An 18,048-nucleotide genomic window follows, 5' to 3' on the forward strand; every position below is an offset into this window, starting at 1 on the left:
GAAAGCACAGAAATGAATGTCATCAGGGAAGATCGTGCCGGCCCCACGCAGTTGTCTGGTTTTCTTACTACAATAAAGCTGCAGACTTTTTCAGAAATGAACGTATTTGTTTTCGTAGAATTCAAACTCTTTCACATTGGTTTCGAAAGTACGTATGAGGTGACGATAAGTTTGATGGGTGGCATGGCAAGCAATTGCCACTCCGTGGAAAGGGCTTCATATTTTGAAGAGGGAACGATGGAAATTTTTAGAAGTTAAATTTTTCAGGAAAAAAAAATGAAAAAAGAACGGGGAAAAATGACAAGAAAAATAATTCCTGAATTTCAAAATTTTCAAATAGTTACTTAAATAAGTAAAATTTTAGTTTAATTATAAGTGACCAAATTAAAATTTATAAATTTACTGAAATGACTATTTAGCCTTTTATCACTTTTTTCTCAAAGATACTAAGCATTCTCATCAGCCGGTTGGTAGCCAGAGCTCTGATGCTAGCAGTGGCTGTCAAAGTTCAAGTAAATTACAGTCATCAGAGCTCCAACATCCAGCCATTGACCGATAGCCGCAGGTTCAACAGCTTGCAACTATTTTTTTGGGGATTTTTACAATTTCATTAATACGATTAACAAGTTCTTTTACACTATAACAAGTTTAGTATAGCAATTAATAATAGTTTTTTTTTTTAGAAAATTCAAAAAGTAACAGTTTTATAATTTTAGCAACGGGGATAACAAATTTTGTAATGCTATTAATAAGTTCGATACACCAGTTAATAGCAGGTTTTCCAAGAAATTCAAAAAGTGGCATAGCTACAGGGACTACCTAATAAATCGAAAATTTTTTATGTACAACCTTCATATGTGGCTAATGTTAAAAACATCAATTTTCATGGGGAAGTTTTGTTAATGGTGCTGTGCGAGTTGTTAACATTGTTACATGACTCGTTACTTATGTTACTGAAGTTGTAAAAATGTCACTTTTTGAATTTACTGAAAAACATATTAATTACTATATCAAACTTGTTTATAGCATTACAGAACTTGTTAATTATGTTACTCAAATTATAAAAATGTCACTTTTTGAATTTTCTAGAAAACCTATTATTGACTGTTATAATAAACTTATTAATAGAGTTAAAAAATTGTTAATCGCATTATTGAAATTGTAAAAATCTCCTAAAAAAATAGTTGTTAGCCACTAGAACTCTGACAATTAGTTGTCAACCTGCTACTAGAGTTTAAGTGACGGTGGCCCACCTAAACTCTGGATCGCAGGCAGAGAAGCTTTGGTGACTAGTCGACTGGTGAGGGTGCTTAGTTTTTTTTTTTTTAAGACAATATGATTATTTCAATAAATTTTCAAATCTCAATTTGATCGCTCATACCTAAACTAAAATTTTACTTATTTAAATGTCTATTTAGAGATTTTAAAATTTAGAAATAATTTTTCTATCATTTTCCCAAAGAACAATTAGGAAATGCAAAATTAATGTACTAAAATTCAATAATTCCTGTGAAGTGTCAAATCCTAATTTTGAAATTAAAGATAAAAGATAGAAATACTACTTTTTTCTTTAAAAAAAATCCTAATTCTATCAAGAGAAAAAGCCATCAATAGCTATTGAGCCACAAGTGATTTGTTATATATTAAAGTGGTATAAAATAGTATATTTATAAACTATTTAGACCTGCTTATAAGTCATCCACAACTTTTATTTAACAATTAACAAAGTTTTTATTTCTTGTCATCCACAACTTTTATTTAGCTATTCACTATATTTTATTTGTTACTAACAAATTTCATTTAGTAATTAACAAATAAATCTTTTCAAGCCATTCACAATTTTTATTTAGCTATCTACTATATTTCATTAATTAGTTATAAACAAATTTTGTTTAGCAAACAACAAGGTTTAAATTTTTAAATTATGACTCTGTAATCAAATGCATGCTCTAAATATTAATTCTTTAATACCATTATTTTTATAAATTTTTAAATTTTAGTGCTTTAAATATTTTATCATATATTTAATTTTTTAAATCCCAAATTTTAAAATATAAAAATGATTACATGTAAAAAAATTTTGGAGTATGCTTTATTAACATTTAATTTAAAATTATCAATTAAATTTGTTGAGTCAATATTGTCTATTAAATGAAACAATAGTATTATAATTTTAATAAACTTAGAAGACTAAATTAAAATTTGAGATAAATGATGAAATGAAAATCAATAATCGATTACTCATCCCAGCAAGAAAGCCTTGGATCAGCAATTTGAATACCGTTCATTGGCAAGGTTTTGAATAGATTGATGATTATGAAATGGTGCTTATCACATTGATACATAATTATAGCATGATCTCATATCTTGTGTACAAATTATCATTAAAGATTTCAAATTGAAAATACACTTATCTGATAACTTTTAAAATTCTAAAATCACGTCATGGAAGAAGACAAAACAGATCCAACCGCGCAATAATATTTTGAATTTTCAAGTATTAAAAACTACGGTTTAAATTAAATACATAAAAATAATGTGATATTCAATTGTCCAAATTAAATTTGAAAAGAAAAGGAAATTTAATATCCATTAGCCGACGCCCATTTAATAATTTTTTCCCTTGAAGGTCATTTTCGGTCAACCAATTCCGAGCATTAGCTGACAAGTTTTTTAATTAGTTCTTATATTTAAAATTAAAAAAATATAATTTATATTGATATTGATATTTAAGTGCGGAAAAGACGAAAAGTGGAAGAGTACGGTCATGTTTAGATCGACATTTTTAATGAAAACGTTCGTTGGAATGATATAAACACGTGTTGCATTGTTGCTGGCAGATGAATGTCCAAACAAATGTTTGGGCACCTTGTTTTTTTTTGGTGATAGTGTTTGGGCAATTTACAAATGAGCTGGAGTTAAAAAACTAGCGCAACGCAGAAGCTAATTCTTTGAGCTCCTTCTTGGTCCAAAAAAAAAAAATCTTTGAGCTCCTGCCATCACAACGTGGGAAAAAAAAAGTGGTTATGGAAAAAGAACAAACCTAATAATTTAGTATTTTTTTGGTTCTTAATATAAGACCTATTTAACTAATTTAATTAAATTAAAAAAGTTATGTAAGTTAATTAATTATAAAAAAATAATATGTTTTCTTAAAACACCATAATCATTTTTTTTTAATATCCTCCCTTCTTCTTCCACTTACTTGATTATGGTTAAGGAAATATCAATAGGAGTAATTTAGAAAAAATTAATAAATACGAGAAATATGTCTTATATCTAAGATCAAACTAATTGAATTTTGAGCAAGGTAAAAAAACCGGACCGGACCGGCCGGTTCAACCGAAAAACCGGTGAACCGGTCTTCAGTCCGGTCTGGTTTGGTTGGTAGACCGGGCATAAAAGGAACCGGAAACGAATCGGCTAAACCGGTAAAAACCGGTTTAAAACCGGATAACCGCCGGCTGAGGTGGGTTCTCCGGTCTTTTCCTTTTTTCCATGTCCTACAGGAGGAAGAAGAGGCAAAAAGAGAAGAGTCACAGATAAAACGTATCAGACTTGAAAGAAGAAGAATGAAAGCAAGGAAAAGGAAGAGCAAGATGAAAGGGAAAGACAAAGAGAAGGAGAGGAGCTTGCCGATTGTTTTTGTAGAGAGCCACATCCTTGTTGCTTTTGTTTGAAACCCATTGAAGAAGAAGTGAGTTTTTCAGAGAGAGGGGGGAGGAGGAAGGCGGAAGGAGAAGAGACGTGAAGTCGAAAAAATCAAAAAAAGAAAGACGGTGGAGAAAGAAACAGAAGCTGAGGTCTAGTATAACGTGTTCTGTCCAACAAAATAAAAAGCTTGTACAAATTAAAGTCAAGTGTTAGGCCCTATGTATAGGCTTTATTTTGCAGGCCTAGTATAGCGTGTTCTGTCCATTTTTTTCAATTTTTCAAAGCCTCATTTAATTTAATTTTTTTTATCTCCCATGACATGTATTTTATAATAAAAAAAAATGACCGTCTTGCAAAACAATGAGATGAATGCAGTTTCTTTATTATACTACGTAAAAATTTTATAATCAAATATAATATTTTGAATTTTAATGATTAAAAGATTGTAATGATGAATATTTTCAATTATTTTGTTATGTGCTGTAACTAAATTATTGCTGTATTTTTTTATATTTTGTTATAAGTGATTATTAATGTTGTTATATTTTGTCATTATTAATTAAATTATATTATTTTAATATAACCGGTCTGATCCCGGTCTGACCTCGGTCTAACCATTAACCCTTAAACCACTTCCTCGACCGGTTCAATACCCGGTCCGGTTTTTTGTTCCTTGATTTTGAGTAATATATTGAGGACCAAAGGAGTACCATATATTGTTAATATAAGAACTAAATAACTAATTAATAAATTTAAATTAAATTTGAGGATATTTATAATAAATTGATAGTATCTTACCTAAAATATCTTTATTTTATTAATTATGTGCAAAGTTTAAAACTATGTGTGAATAATAACCTCTTAATATGTGTAAATAAATATTTAAGACAAGATATATTAAGATCTTATATTTAGTATTTTCAAATTTTCTCAATAATATATTAGCTATTTTTATAATTTTAATTTTAATATTTCCTTTAAACTTATCACATTAAATACATTTTTTATTAACAAAAATTGTTTTTGTAGTTATTTTATATCTAAACTTACTTTTCCACTCTTCATCCAAACAAGTTCTAATTTGCCGAAGTAACTTTCTTATAAATACTAATATAAATATAAACCACATAATATTAGCTGACTTTTATCTTGTCACGTTTGTAAAAGTCGTACCGCATCACATCTACATCTTGGCACAAGGCCTTTCTTCTCCCGGGGAAATAAATATACAAAAGTATGAAACAACCCTACTCCAGAAATCTAATTCTAAAACTAATAAACAATCTAAAGTAACAAAATAATGAAATTAACAACCTTGCCACTCGAAAAACATAATCATCTTTCTTGACATTTTACAAAGTAAACCGCAAACTGATGAAGTTTCCCTGCCATTTTCCTTTTCCAAACTGGATCTCTCATCAGACACAAGAATGAGCAGACCAATCCCTTCTTTTCTTCCTCAGAAGTCACAGGGGAAGCAATTGCATTCTGCTCACCTAACGAACCGTCCAAAAGATTTGGATCTTTACAAATGACATTCCTCCACCAGTTCTATTGGACATGACCTGGCCGGGCAACCTTGAGTTCCAGAATCAACCTTCAAACCTGGAGCTAGATTCAAATCCAATCCCCGAACTAGAGCGGCCAGCGATAAAATATACTATGAAATTTGAAAATATAACAAATAGTACAAATTTCATGGATAAATTATCCACACAGATTTCTCCAGTGCTGGAGCTTGATTTGATTTCCCTGATTTTTTAAGAATTTCTAAGATTCTCCATCCAAACACAACCTAAGAATGTTGCTGTTAAACTCACAACAACATCAGATACCCAACCACCTTCTAGAATATGAATCCACCAAAGGTGGCCTCATTGCCATTGCCAGCTTCATTTTGCCATATCACTATGAACCCCAGCTAGTCAGAAAGCAAAATACCCCATTTCATTGCTGACATCGGAATAATATTCATTATAACTGAGATATTCCCAGAAACGAGAAAGCCCAAAGCCCCCATGTTTAGGTGCCTTGATGTAGCAACGGTGCAATTCTTTTAGATTTTTATCAAACTTCTGCTTTATCGAAAGCACCTGCAGTTCAATACAATTAGCATGTCACACTTGCCTTTTCCTAACACAAAAAGAAAACCTAAAAGACACAGCAAGCATCATGTATTTTCATGTTCGGAAGAACACAAGGCCGGATCTGCTACTCCGAAAGCAACCTAAATACTTTAATATTTCCACATCTGCCTTGAAAGTCTTCCGCCAGCATGAACAAATCACCAAATTAACCAATACATTGAATTGACACTATATGAACTACTGAAATTGTGAGCCTTTTCAAATTACTTACGGAAAGTTAACTGATACCCTAAAGCATTGTCCAAATATAGGATCTGATGCCTGACATCTTTCCAAACATCTCAAGAACAACATATACAGCTAATATTTTTCGTTTTTTTTAATTTCCAGAATAAGTGCATCAGATGCCGGATTTAAAATGCTAAATGGTTTACCTGAGATATATTGATTTTGAATCTGCCAAACAGATTTTCCTGGCCAATTCCTTCCTCCCAGGTTCCTGCTGTAAGACACAACCGGAAATCTAATGCACATTGTAAAATGCTCTCAATAATGCTGCCTACAGTCCGGGTTTCTTCAGAGAGGAAACATCTGCATGAAGTAATAAATAACACACAGAAAACCATAACAACAGATTTAAGAGATATTCCTGAATGAAAAACTAATTACTGAACCAAGAGATTTGGGGGGGGGGGGGGGGAATGCCTGTCATCCTAATGATCCAAAGCTCAGATTTGGACCCTTAATTGCATTAAACTTCAGCCAACCCGACCTAGGATTGGCACCACACCACTAGCCTCAGACAAGTCAACCAATAGTTCATACATCCCAACAAATGAAGCCCAACTCATCACGAGTTGTCAAATACGTGAAGGCCCAATCTAATTTGTCATAACTCTGCTAGCAACCAAGTTTACAGACTACCATAACTAATAAACAGGTCACAATCCCCTATCATCGGACCAGACATTGAGAAGCAGAAATGAATCACTGATCTTATCAAGATATGTTACAAGGAGAGAATTTATAAGGCATAGACTGAATCATGATGCAGTTAATGATCATAAGTAATTACTATAATATATTTGCAATTTTCACTAATCAATCAGTATGCAATGTATGAGTATAAACTTACATGTGCAATGCATCGGCAATATATTCCGTGTGAACTGACTCTAGATCCATCATATCATTCACCTACATAAATGGCACATATATCCACAAGACGCATCAAAATAAAGAGAAACAAACGAGATCAATGTTATGATATCAAGCAAACTCTGTCACATACGATCAAAAATGATCAAAGATTATAACACCCAAGTGTATGGACGTGACTTATCTCTGTAAACATCCATGTCTGTCATAATTTTTAAGTTGCTATAACTGCATCCCAATTTTATCAGAATGTCTCAAAGGGTAATTGCTATTTATAAAACCATAATGAAGAAGCTGCTAGTTTAGAAACTAAATACCCGTTGATTTACGAGTCTTGTAGTTATATCTTAGGATTACTTTTATTATGCTATTAAGAAACAAGATTAATGCATCATGAGAAGACAGAATTATATACTCAAATTTGTATTCAACAATGTCATGTTAGTAATTAAATAATTAGGATAACTTTGAATTTAATTGGAGGTTTTGAAAGAATTTTCATCTAGGATTATGTCAACTCATATCATAGAAACCTAGCAGGATGAGAATACCTGCTATCATTATGAAATCTTATCCCAGGGATTGTCATTTTTTTTATTATTATTATTTTGAATTTGAATGCCTATTAATAGGCCTATAGTCATATCAGAAGAATCTATTTCTGGTTGCTTTCATTGCTGTCCTTCAGATTACCTCTCTTCTCCTCTTTCCTACTACAGCCAAATGTACCCTTAATATTCATTCCAAACAAAGCCAGCTAGATCGGGTTATTCTTTTTCTGGGCATCTTAGTCTGCATCTTTTTCTTTTATTTTATATGTTCCATACGATGTTTCAAAAGCGACAATGAACACTTGAACATATCTTGGATGGTAAAGGTGAGATGAGGTATACATAGTTCTTAGAGCTTAAATCCTTGTAATATAAGCCAAAAAGAAGAAGAAGAAGAAGAAATTGTCTGCTCTAAAGTAGCTAGCCATTTGAGACAATCAGATACATTTGTTATCCCAAAGTGACTTGAGTAGCAAGGAACCAAACCAATGTCCTCAACATGAAATTGAGGAGACTACAAGACAGAATACTGTCTCTTTGCGAACTACCATTAAAAAAAAAAAACACTTAAAGTATTATGTCTAAAATAAATAATGAACAAACAAATAGGAGAAGAGGCTTCAAACCTTATGGTGAAGGGAATGAAGAAACCTGCACCATGATACATGAGATAATTGTGACTCTACATACTGCTGCAAAGTAGAAACAAAATGGCTGACCTGGTGCCTGGAATAGAAAGTACAGCCAAAAGTACTCAATACATATATGTAAGGAAAGAAATTCGCAATCAATAGTAAAAGTTAGGAACTCTCCAAAACAATGCTCATTAGATTCCACAAAAATTAGAGTTTAAATTATAACTTTTAATAACTTAAATCCAAATATTTTCCATGCCAACATGATACATATTGAACACAAATATTGATTTCTCTTTCTTTCTTTGTTTTTTTTTGGTGTGGGAATGTATCCATGTATATTAATAATGGAAAATATAATTTTAAATATTTATTATAATAATACCAATATTCATTGAAATTAAAAATAAAGCCATATAATAGTAAAAATAAAAAAGTACAATTAAAAATTAAATATAAATGCATTGCCGTATATCATGAATGACAAACAAGTATTAGTCAATAAGATCATAATTATTATTTTATTCAAATAGAATTTATTTCTAGTTTATTCCGAAATTCCAGAGAATTGTTTTACATTGAGTAGAAAGTATAACGTGATAGTTAGTAGTATATTATAAATTATTTCTAACAACTGGTGATAGGAAATTTCTTGAAAAAACTTAATTTGTTCTATTTATTTGATAAAATTTGCTTTTATTAACAATATAAGAAATAATTATGTCTTTAAAAGTATGCATTTTAGACTATAAAATATGAAAGAAACTGGATAAATAATGTTAAAGGGGCTGAAGTTAAAATTTCTAGGGGTCGAAATAAAAAATTTGAGGGGGACTGAATTAAAAATTTTCTAAAAAAATATTTACACCATTGATGCATGCACGTAGGAATGAAAGTAGGCTAAGCCCTTATCAAGGGCCTATGGCCTAACCTACTTAAAGTTTAACCTAGCCTAATAGATCAGGCTCGGATTCAGGCCTACTTCGGCAAATACGCCAAGCGTATTTTTATAAAGCCTAGCTGAGAAGCCTACGGGCCTGGCCTATTTAATTTTTTTTTTTTAATTTGTGCTATTATATATGGTATAATATAAATCAATTTTATAAATTATTTATAAAATTACTAAATTTGGCTTAACCCTAACTTTCATATCACAACATTCATACATAAAATCAACTCTTTTATTCATCCATCGTTCACCTCTATCCCTCTTGTTTTTATTCACTCAAGATGGCAACATCAGCTTGCTTCCTCTTTCTTGATCTGCGTTGTTTGCTAAAGTATAACATTTGTTGTAAGTTTATTTTAGTGAAAGGGTTTGCCACAGTTTGTGCTGAAAAACCAAAAGAGATAAACTCAGTTTTACATGTCACTTTTGCATTTAGTTGATTTTAGAAAATATATCTCTTTAGTCAACAGATGATTGGTTTTTCTTATTCTTACTTGCTTGGACAACTGTTGTCACTATGCATTCTTTTCTTTTCCTCACTAAGCTCTTTTACTGCAAGTGAGGATGAATTCTAGGCTTTTAAGACATAATGTAAGCTTTTTAAATAGGTTTGAAAGGTTATATATGAACTTGGAGGCATAGACTTTTAAGCCAATACAAAGGCCTAGATTTTAAGTAGGCTTTTAAAGAAGACTTCAAGCCTTATCAAGCCTTTTAAAGGCTTGGGCTCAGACCTAAAAAATAGCCTATATGCAGGCTTAGGCCCAGGCTTTAGAAATCTGTTGTAGGCCCGAGCCTATTTAGCTGAAGCCTAACCTAGTCTAGACTATTTTCATCCCTAGTCATCAACAAAAAATAAAAGGGGAGAGGGCTTGCCCTGTTTGGAATAACCGTCCCTACGTCCACAAATTTCAGAGAGACAACCTGACCACCCCAATACCCTGTTACAAGCCCCACTAGAGCCTTTCCGCTGTAAGAAAGTCGAAAAAGGTCCTATGAAGAGGTCAAAGATATAAACCAATCTACAAAACGTGACCCAGATCAAATGTCCAAAAAAGAAACCGTAGTTTCAGCTCATACCTCAGCTTTATCAACATATTAAGATGGCCCACTTCATGCTGGTAGAGTTCAGAATTCAGTTTTTTACTGGTCATGTGCACCAAATCCTGTTTAGCGAAATTTAAAAGAAAAATCAATACTGGTACCCAATCAGAGGCCTCACATTCTCATTTCCATGAGCATACAGAATTTAAGGCAACTACAAACAGAAGCATACTAAGATATCAAACTTTGTCCATAAAAAAGATTGCAGACTCTTTGAGTATACCATTTTACCATTAGAAATAATTTAACTCTGAAAGGCAAAACGGGGGAGAGGGTATATGTTTCAAATTAATTCTTTTCCAAAGGAAAAAAATCCGTGCCAAACACAGGAATAAGCAAACGTAACTGATAAAGTACATGAAGAAACAAGCAGAGCACTTGCTAGGTGTCAAGTACAGAACAATGAAAGAACATATTATCTCGACAGCTAATCACATGGCAAAACGAAGTTTGTAATAGTTAATTTTACCAAAAGCTCAAACATAGAAATCAAGGCATACCATGTTCGTGTCGTGACATCTACTAACTTAAACCTTTATATAGTTATAGATATCGAGTATAATTTTTTTCTAACTAAAAGCTATCAGAGCTTGCTAAGGCCACTCTCTCTCATGAGATTCATAGGTAGCAATTCATGAAGAGAGTTAGATGACATTTAGAAGATGTGATATAAACAAATTTAGGATGGTCAATGATGCATAATGAAAAATGGAGAAAGTTTGAGAGAAGCCAAACCTTAAGAGAGCACCAAACATTAGTCAACGAAAAAACTCCAAGCTTCACTTGTATTAGAAAGCTGAATATATCAGCATATATCTTCAATGCAGCAGGTGTCAAAATAATATTGACTGGCCAATCCACACGGTAACCCAGTCCTAAGAAATCAAAAGAACGGACTCCTGCCAGGATTTACAGCTCCACTGTCAGAGAGCAATATTCAATTTTCTACCACTCTTAACTGGATAGAATTGCTGAAATAAGCCAACACTAATCAAAACTGAAAGGAAACGATAAACATAAATAACAAATCTCAACAAAACCAATTGTAATAATATTTGCCGCTGACTTTGTTAATATGATAAAAGTTTTCTTCACATAAATGAACAGCGTAATGCATACCAATAGTTGATATTGAGAATGGCATTTTCCCATGCCCTTTCACATACACAAATAACCTATCTTTATTACTGTCATTTTCACATGAAGACTTCTGAATTGATGACTCAAGAAGACCTTGAATTTCTGGAAGTCTCTCATTTGCTTCTGTAACAGACCTCCTCTGTCAAATCAAGTCAGGCAGAGGGTTAAAAATATAGCATGCTTGTTATATGTACGTGCATGTGTGCTATGCTTTAAAGAGTCATTTTGAATTCGGACATAGTTATACATGATGCCAAAGAGACAAAATAAACAAATCAGCCCAATCTGCTACTTCCATAAAATGATAGCGTCGCAATGCCAAGAGATGCTCTTTCAACTCAAATGCTTCCTCAAGAAAGTAGATGGTTAGCCTGCTGACATACTTATATCTAGCATATTTAAGGAGAAATATCCACTAGAAAAGAAAATTACCCAACGGCAACAATTCAAATATTCCAAATCATAAATTCCCCAAAGCTATACCCGAACAGTTATGAATAAAATTCAAATTTTCAACTTGCGGCACTCATGTAGGGATCAAACATAGTCAATTCTAAAATCTAAACACAGCCCCAGATATTGCCCTAGCACTCGCTCTAACAGCCAGACTTCTAGACATCAGAATCCAAATATCCTTTTTGAATTTCCACTCATTACCATTATCCAGACCCTCACCTTTCAGTTTTCAAACTCTCTTCCTAAGATTCCTCCAGGTGGACACATTAGTACTAGAGATTCTTCAAAACCTATGAGAAGAGGTCAAGTGAGCTGTATTTGGGGCTAACGCAATCATGGTCAATGAATGTTGTTCTTATTTCAGCACTGCCCAGAGCTCTATAAATATAAGGAATAAAATGAAACCACTATACACAAACTAATTGTCCAAAGTTAAAAGAAAAAAGAAAAAAAAAAAAGGATACTGAAGAATGATTTCCTGCAATAAGCATTTGTCAATTATAATATCAAGAGGCATTTCAAATGTTGAAAAACTGATCTTCTGAGTAGCACCACAATTGATAGGTTTTCTAAAACTACCAAGCAATCTTTCCCAGCTGCTCCCACCATGTACATCAGTTAAAATATCCTGGTTATGGTCTTTCATAGCCAATGAAGCACTACCACAGTTTCGGGTGGTACCAATCAAGCCATCCTCTCCAAGATTGCCTTCTTCACAATAGTGATCAATCTTATTTACTTTAGCAGATGCATGACAATCCACGGAAATTGCAGATCCACTGCTAAATCTGGAACTTAATAGTAGCTTGTCCATATAAACTTTACACGGGTCCTCCACAGTTGAAAAATTGAAGCAAGGTAAAGGCTGTCGGTCTGCGATGTACTTTTCTCCATTTCTACCCATCAAGCAAAGCAATGAATTTCTCGTCAACATAGGGTTCATGCTGAGGGGATTCATACTAGAATTCTGATGGTCAATATTTTGTGGTTGAAATCCGTAATTTAAGGAATGCGTGTCATTGTCATATGGATTCTTACCCAAGGCTTCCCCACTCAAAGCATCATTAACGGCAATAGTACTAAAATTGTATAATGTGGCATCTCTGAGCAAACCCATGTGTTTTCCAGCCACCTTTTGCACATCTATTTCATCTTCATCAAATGAGCTTTTCAAAATGTGACCGACTGACCAATAACTATCAACAGTATCTTTGTTATCACAGATTTTATTAGAAGCACTATGTGACTTTTCAAATTGGCAAGAATTTTGCATTGAACTATTTGCCCCACTACTCCTGGAGAAGCTTAAAGCAGATTCATAATTTTGTTGCTCAACTACTTTATATGGCCAATGAATCAACTGATCAGTCTCAGTTTGCTCCTCAGAGTTGTTTGAAGCTGAACTATCAGACAAATCATGCGCATCTTCCACATATGAGAGCTCATCAGCTGTACTTGAGACATCGGAGTCTGAATTGTCAATGCCCCTGCAAATTGCTATAAACCATCAATAAAGCAATAATGAATATTGAAAAGAGGATTAAAAATATTGCTAAAACATAGAAATTAAAATGAATAACAGCAAATGAAAACGAATATCTGCCAAAGAATGCATGTGTTTGATACGAAAGGGCATAGAATGCGAAGGAAGAAAGGTTAATTACATAATTGAACTTCTTTTTTCTGCTGTCCGCAATGCAATGGACTCATCTTCTGACATGAACAGATTTAGGTTATCTAAATTCCCTCCAACATCACCAACAAAAGGTAGCGGGGCATGTGTAGCAACCTGTAAAATTAGAGTTTATTTGCATAAAAGCAAATTATTGCAGGGTGAACAGAAGAAGCCAGGTCACCACCATGAAATCTCAGTCCTTTTTTCCAATTCCAATTCCAATTAGACAAGACAAACCAAAGCAAAAAAGATATTGTATACAATACAGTATGACAAGCGGAATGAAAAGAAATAAATAAATACTATAGGTCCAGGACTATACTACACAAGAAGAGAGCAGACATCAAGCTTTCAAGTATCAAAACTTGTAATAACGGAAGGTTTATGAAATACGCAGCCAGCGGCAGAACACCAAGTTTTCAACCATAGGTATACCATATACTATGGAAATTCTCCCTCTAATATTTGCAGAATTAACCATATTGTGCATTAATGAGGAGGATCTTACAAAAAACGAAGCATGAGTGCAAGTTAAGAAAAGAGAAAAGATGCTGGCCAAAGATTATAAAAGTAAAACAGCAACTTAGCAGGCAGAATCCGTAAAAATAAGGAAACTACTTGGCATGCAAGTCAGAAGATAAGAAAATTATAATTCATGATTTGATGATTGAAACCATGGTTACATCTCCAGGACATCATACATGCTAGAAAGCCCATTTAGAGAGCAGCTGTGGAGCTTTTCAAGGCAGATTAGGGTTGACGGGAGGTAGGTTTAAATGCGAGAGTTAGAGTACGCAGAGGTTTGTGATTGAAGTGCTGCGCAACAATTTTGTACTTCCGACATCTCTTTTCTTTTTATTCTCTTGTAGCAGTTATAAGGAGGCTTACTTGAACAAGTATTCAACTAGATTGGAGGAATTGTTAATAATAAATAATTTCTGTTCTGTCTTCTTTCTTCGTTTTGGTTCTTCATTGGCAAGGTGAATGTCTTGTGTCTGCCGGCCTTGTAACATTATTTCTCCCCTCAATAAATTCCTTCTTACATCACAGCTAAAAGAACAAAAAAAGAAAGAAAGAAGAAGGGAAAAGTGCAATTTTTATATAACGAACCAAATTATAGGATTTGATTACCTGTTGATATCTAATTTCTAAGTTGCTGAAGAGGCTTTTGAGCTTTTCATTCATCCTTTTATAATAATTGTCTCTTGCAAGCACCATTGCTTCAATGTCATCTCTGCTGAAGGTTAATGGAGACAAATATGATGAACCATTGTTTGAAAAACCACTCCAGCAGGGAAGAAAATCCTGAGAACTGTGGTCTCTTGTAGCAACATGAATGCACAACTCAAGCAATTTCAGCAGTACCTGAAGCTGCTGACCAGCTCTAACAAGTGGAACCAAGCTGTCTCTAAGAAAGCATGGAACAGCAACTCCAACTCGTTCCTAAGGTTAGCAAGCCACGACCATGAAAATCAATATAGTAGTAACACAGCCCAAGGTTATGATGCACATCAAAACAGTCTCTGGATCATATATTTCAGTATAAAAGAGAAAAACATTACCCTACAACTTGCCGCTTGAAAATCAACAGAAATGCCAGCTTTAATATGTGGATTAGGAGGTAAATGCCCAACATCTCCAACAATAAACTCCTTATATGGGTCATTGATTTCTGCTTTGAATATCCATGATCTAATAAACCCACAGTATGGTTCAAAGGATTGAAGAAAGAGAAACTTGAGCAGATTACAGTGAGCAGGATCAGCAACCTACATCTTAAGTAAACTTTAGTTAGAAGAAATTCCAAAAAGAGAAAAACCTTGTAAACGGTAAACATCTGTTTGTTTAGGGAACACATCACCTGAAGCAATTATTGCAACGATTATCTACCAAAACTAGGGAAAAACTATATTTTAGTAGAAAAGAAAGAGTTTAAGCACCAGAAAACACACAAAAAAAGGAGTAGCCATTCATTCAAGTGTAGCCTCTCTTTAGAAATTATATAATTCTTCTCATTGAAGTTGCTATAAGATTTGCATGGAAAATCACCAAGGAGCCAACTAAGTTCCAGAAACTCCTCATCGGTCTTTTTGAAACATAATAGTGATTCAATGCTCGGAATGAAACTCATCTTTCTCTTTCGCCATCTAAAATTGGAACCCTGTCATACATCCAGTCTTTCTGTGGGTCAAAACCATGGTTGACCACCAAAACAAAGTCTTTATTCTATGTATAGGATGACCAACTAAATTCTTATTTAATGATTTAATCCTTCATTATAATTCTTTTGGATAAATAGAAATTATTGGAAGAGGAAAACTATGGTTACAACCAGACTTATATGATTGTTCTTTACAATTTTCTCTCACTTGAGCCACAAATGCTTTATTAAAAAGGGAGAAAAAAAAAAGAAAAGAAAAAGAACCAACGTATGTCCAATAGGTTTGGACAACACAAGTCAATACTGGCCATGAATGTGAGTATACGTGCCTCCTGGCTTAAAATATGTAGTTCACTAGGGAAGAATATCTTTAGAGCAATAGTATTCATGAGAAAGTTGGATGGATATGTAAATAGACAGATGGACATGCTAAAAGCCATCCCAAAAACCATAGAGCTATTTTTAAAACAACAAATCCCAACACCATTTAACATTAAAAAAAAAAAAAAAATTCGCTGCCCCTAATCTCTTTAACAATTGCAAGAGGAACCTCAAAATAAGGAATCAGCCAAATACCGAAGTAAAATAAGAAGAATATCCAATTCTAGTATTAACAATTTGAGAATGACAACTTTTGGAGCTCACGTCAGCACAGAGATTATGCAACAAAAGCATTAAATTCCAGGCAATACCCCCACAGCCAACAACACATTCTGACAAGCTTCCTCGCCTCAAATATTCACCCACACACATATACCACCTTGACAAGTTATAATTGTTTTGTTACATGCTTGTTTCATGAAAATAAAAGGAAATAAAAATTACCATGAAAGACTAATTACCACTTAAAGGACAATATTTTTAAGCTAACCAGTCAGAAAACCATGTGTGATGATAATTAAAAAATAGTTACCAGATCTAAAGATTATATAAAACAGCATTAAAAGAACAAAAAGATAGAGAAGCAAAGAGATAGACTCACATTTAATTGTGCATACAAGAATGTTAGTAAATCTCCCCCTCTGTAGAAGTTACGAAATTCATAAGTAGCATCAGCAATCAGATCATCAAAAGAAGTATCAGACAAGCTAAGTGCCAACTTATGTAGATTACAAATGTTTCCTAGGGCTTCAATCTGAGTCCTCAATTCCTTTGTGTGCAGGTAGAACTCAAGCAATGTAATTTCAGAATGCACCACACTCTTCAAACATCCTGATTCAGAGGATGCATGCAAAGACAATTCAACGTCACTACTTGATGGACGCCTTAAAACTGCAGATGCATAAACTGTGTCCAATGCGCAGATGTATCCCTCCAAAACTTTTCCCACAGCAACAGCAAAGGCTTGATTGACCAGTGTTTTAGGAGCGCACTTTTCCTCTGCCATTTGATCTTTTTGATGATTTTCGCTTTTTCTTATCAAACTGTACTCCAAATTCATATTTGTAAAATAGTCTACAAATTCACAAGAAGAAGAAAAACTAGCAACCCTGCGCAACCCATAGATTTAAGTACATTTCCAAGAGAGTGAGTGCTTGAAGCTCGTTTCCACACACTTGGAATGCAATGAAAGGTCCTATCAGCTGGATTAGAACAGAAGACAGCAGAGAGCTTTTGAATACTAATAAGGGATGATTTTACACCTTGCAAGGCATTCATCACCAACCTCACCAAACTTGCTTCCTGAGGCCAAATTTTCATAATAGATATGGTAACACAGTCATTGAACAAGGATGATAAGAATAGTCAAAGTATCAGGACAAAGTAAGAGCATAAAATTTTTTAATCTTAATACATCCAAAATAGTAGCTTCAAAGAAGACCGGGTAAGTGTGAGGTTAACTTATTTAAAAATGTTACATGTGTTGGCAAATGTAAGAGGTTGCTTGAATGTGCTGCATTATAATTCAAAAGCAATTAACTGATCTGACATATTGGAAATGTTCCAAAAATTAATATCTATGCACATTGTCATGCCATTCTACAAGAGAATATTATTAAATGCAATGACATTGAAGAACTGAAATCTAGAGCCATTTTTGCTTCCTTAATTCTTTTGAAAGAAAAGAGAACAACAAGGCTGTTTAAAAAGATTCAGTAGAGCTTCAGCATCATCTTTAACTAGCTATAGCCCTCAATAGAGAGCTCAGGCACATCTGGGAATCATGAGATTTTAGATCCGCAACACCATGACCATTAGAGAAAAAAATCTTTATGACATTCGCAAGACTGCAAACATATGTGCATAGAGTGAAATTTAAAAGCTATCAAACATCCAACAAATGGTTAAGACAGATGAGACGCGTATTGTCCAGTCATGTTGACTCTAAGTTATATAATTTGACAGAAACCAAAAAGACTCCGAGTGACAAGGTAGTCTAAACCTTTCACAAAGAGTATTTGGATTACAAGTCAATTGCTAGCTCTGCACCAAGAGCCACAATTTCCCAGTGGTCAAGGCTTAATGGGCATTGAACAT

The 18,048-nt window shown here is 33.5% G+C and overlaps 2 protein-coding genes across 2 annotated transcripts; both read right to left on the minus strand.

The window, feature by feature from the left end:
* Nucleotides 1–5,078: 5,078 nt before the first annotated feature.
* LOC114755271 (uncharacterized) lies at nucleotides 5,079–13,474 on the minus strand. The gene is made up of 10 exons (XM_028944138.1): nucleotides 13,399–13,474; nucleotides 12,199–13,221; nucleotides 11,526–11,667; nucleotides 11,258–11,417; nucleotides 10,874–11,037; nucleotides 10,115–10,200; nucleotides 8,077–8,176; nucleotides 6,877–6,938; nucleotides 6,176–6,332; nucleotides 5,079–5,747 (listed from the first exon to the last, which is right to left on the minus strand). The coding sequence occupies exons 1-10, from the start codon at nucleotides 13,452–13,454 to the stop codon at nucleotides 5,580–5,582; spliced, it is 2,118 nt and encodes a 705-aa protein (XP_028799971.1). The 5' UTR covers nucleotides 13,455–13,474; the 3' UTR covers nucleotides 5,079–5,579.
* A 1-nt stretch (nucleotide 13,475) lies between these two features.
* Nucleotides 13,476–17,253, minus strand: LOC114755287 (spindle pole body component alp4-like; the record flags this gene model as incomplete). Its single annotated transcript, XM_028944152.1, is given in 5 exon segments — nucleotides 13,476–13,523; nucleotides 14,541–14,852; nucleotides 14,972–15,178; nucleotides 16,553–17,038; nucleotides 17,041–17,253. Coding segments are annotated over 5 exon segments (1,266 nt in total), but the record flags the coding sequence as incomplete, so codon positions are not given.
* Nucleotides 17,254–18,048: the final 795 nt, after the last annotated feature.

Source organism: Neltuma alba, unplaced genomic scaffold (assembly GCF_004799145.2).
Source record: "Neltuma alba isolate B1F8T4 unplaced genomic scaffold, ASM479914v2 tig00001317_pilon, whole genome shotgun sequence".
Classification (NCBI taxonomy): domain Eukaryota; kingdom Viridiplantae; phylum Streptophyta; class Magnoliopsida; order Fabales; family Fabaceae; genus Neltuma; species Neltuma alba.

Excerpts from the sequence above, each read along its gene's own strand:
- LOC114755271 (XM_028944138.1), bottom strand. The coding sequence starts at position 13,454 with ATGTCAGAAGATGAGTCCATTGCATTGCGGACAGCAGAAAAAAGAAGT. Across the intron at positions 11,418-11,525 it reads TTTTGTCTCTTTGGCATCAT|AGGAGGTCTGTTACAGAAGC; the intron begins GTATAACTATGT and ends TTGATTTGACAG. Across the intron at positions 11,038-11,257 it reads ATTCTCAATATCAACTATTG|GAGTCCGTTCTTTTGATTTC; the intron begins GTATGCATTACG and ends AAATCCTGGCAG.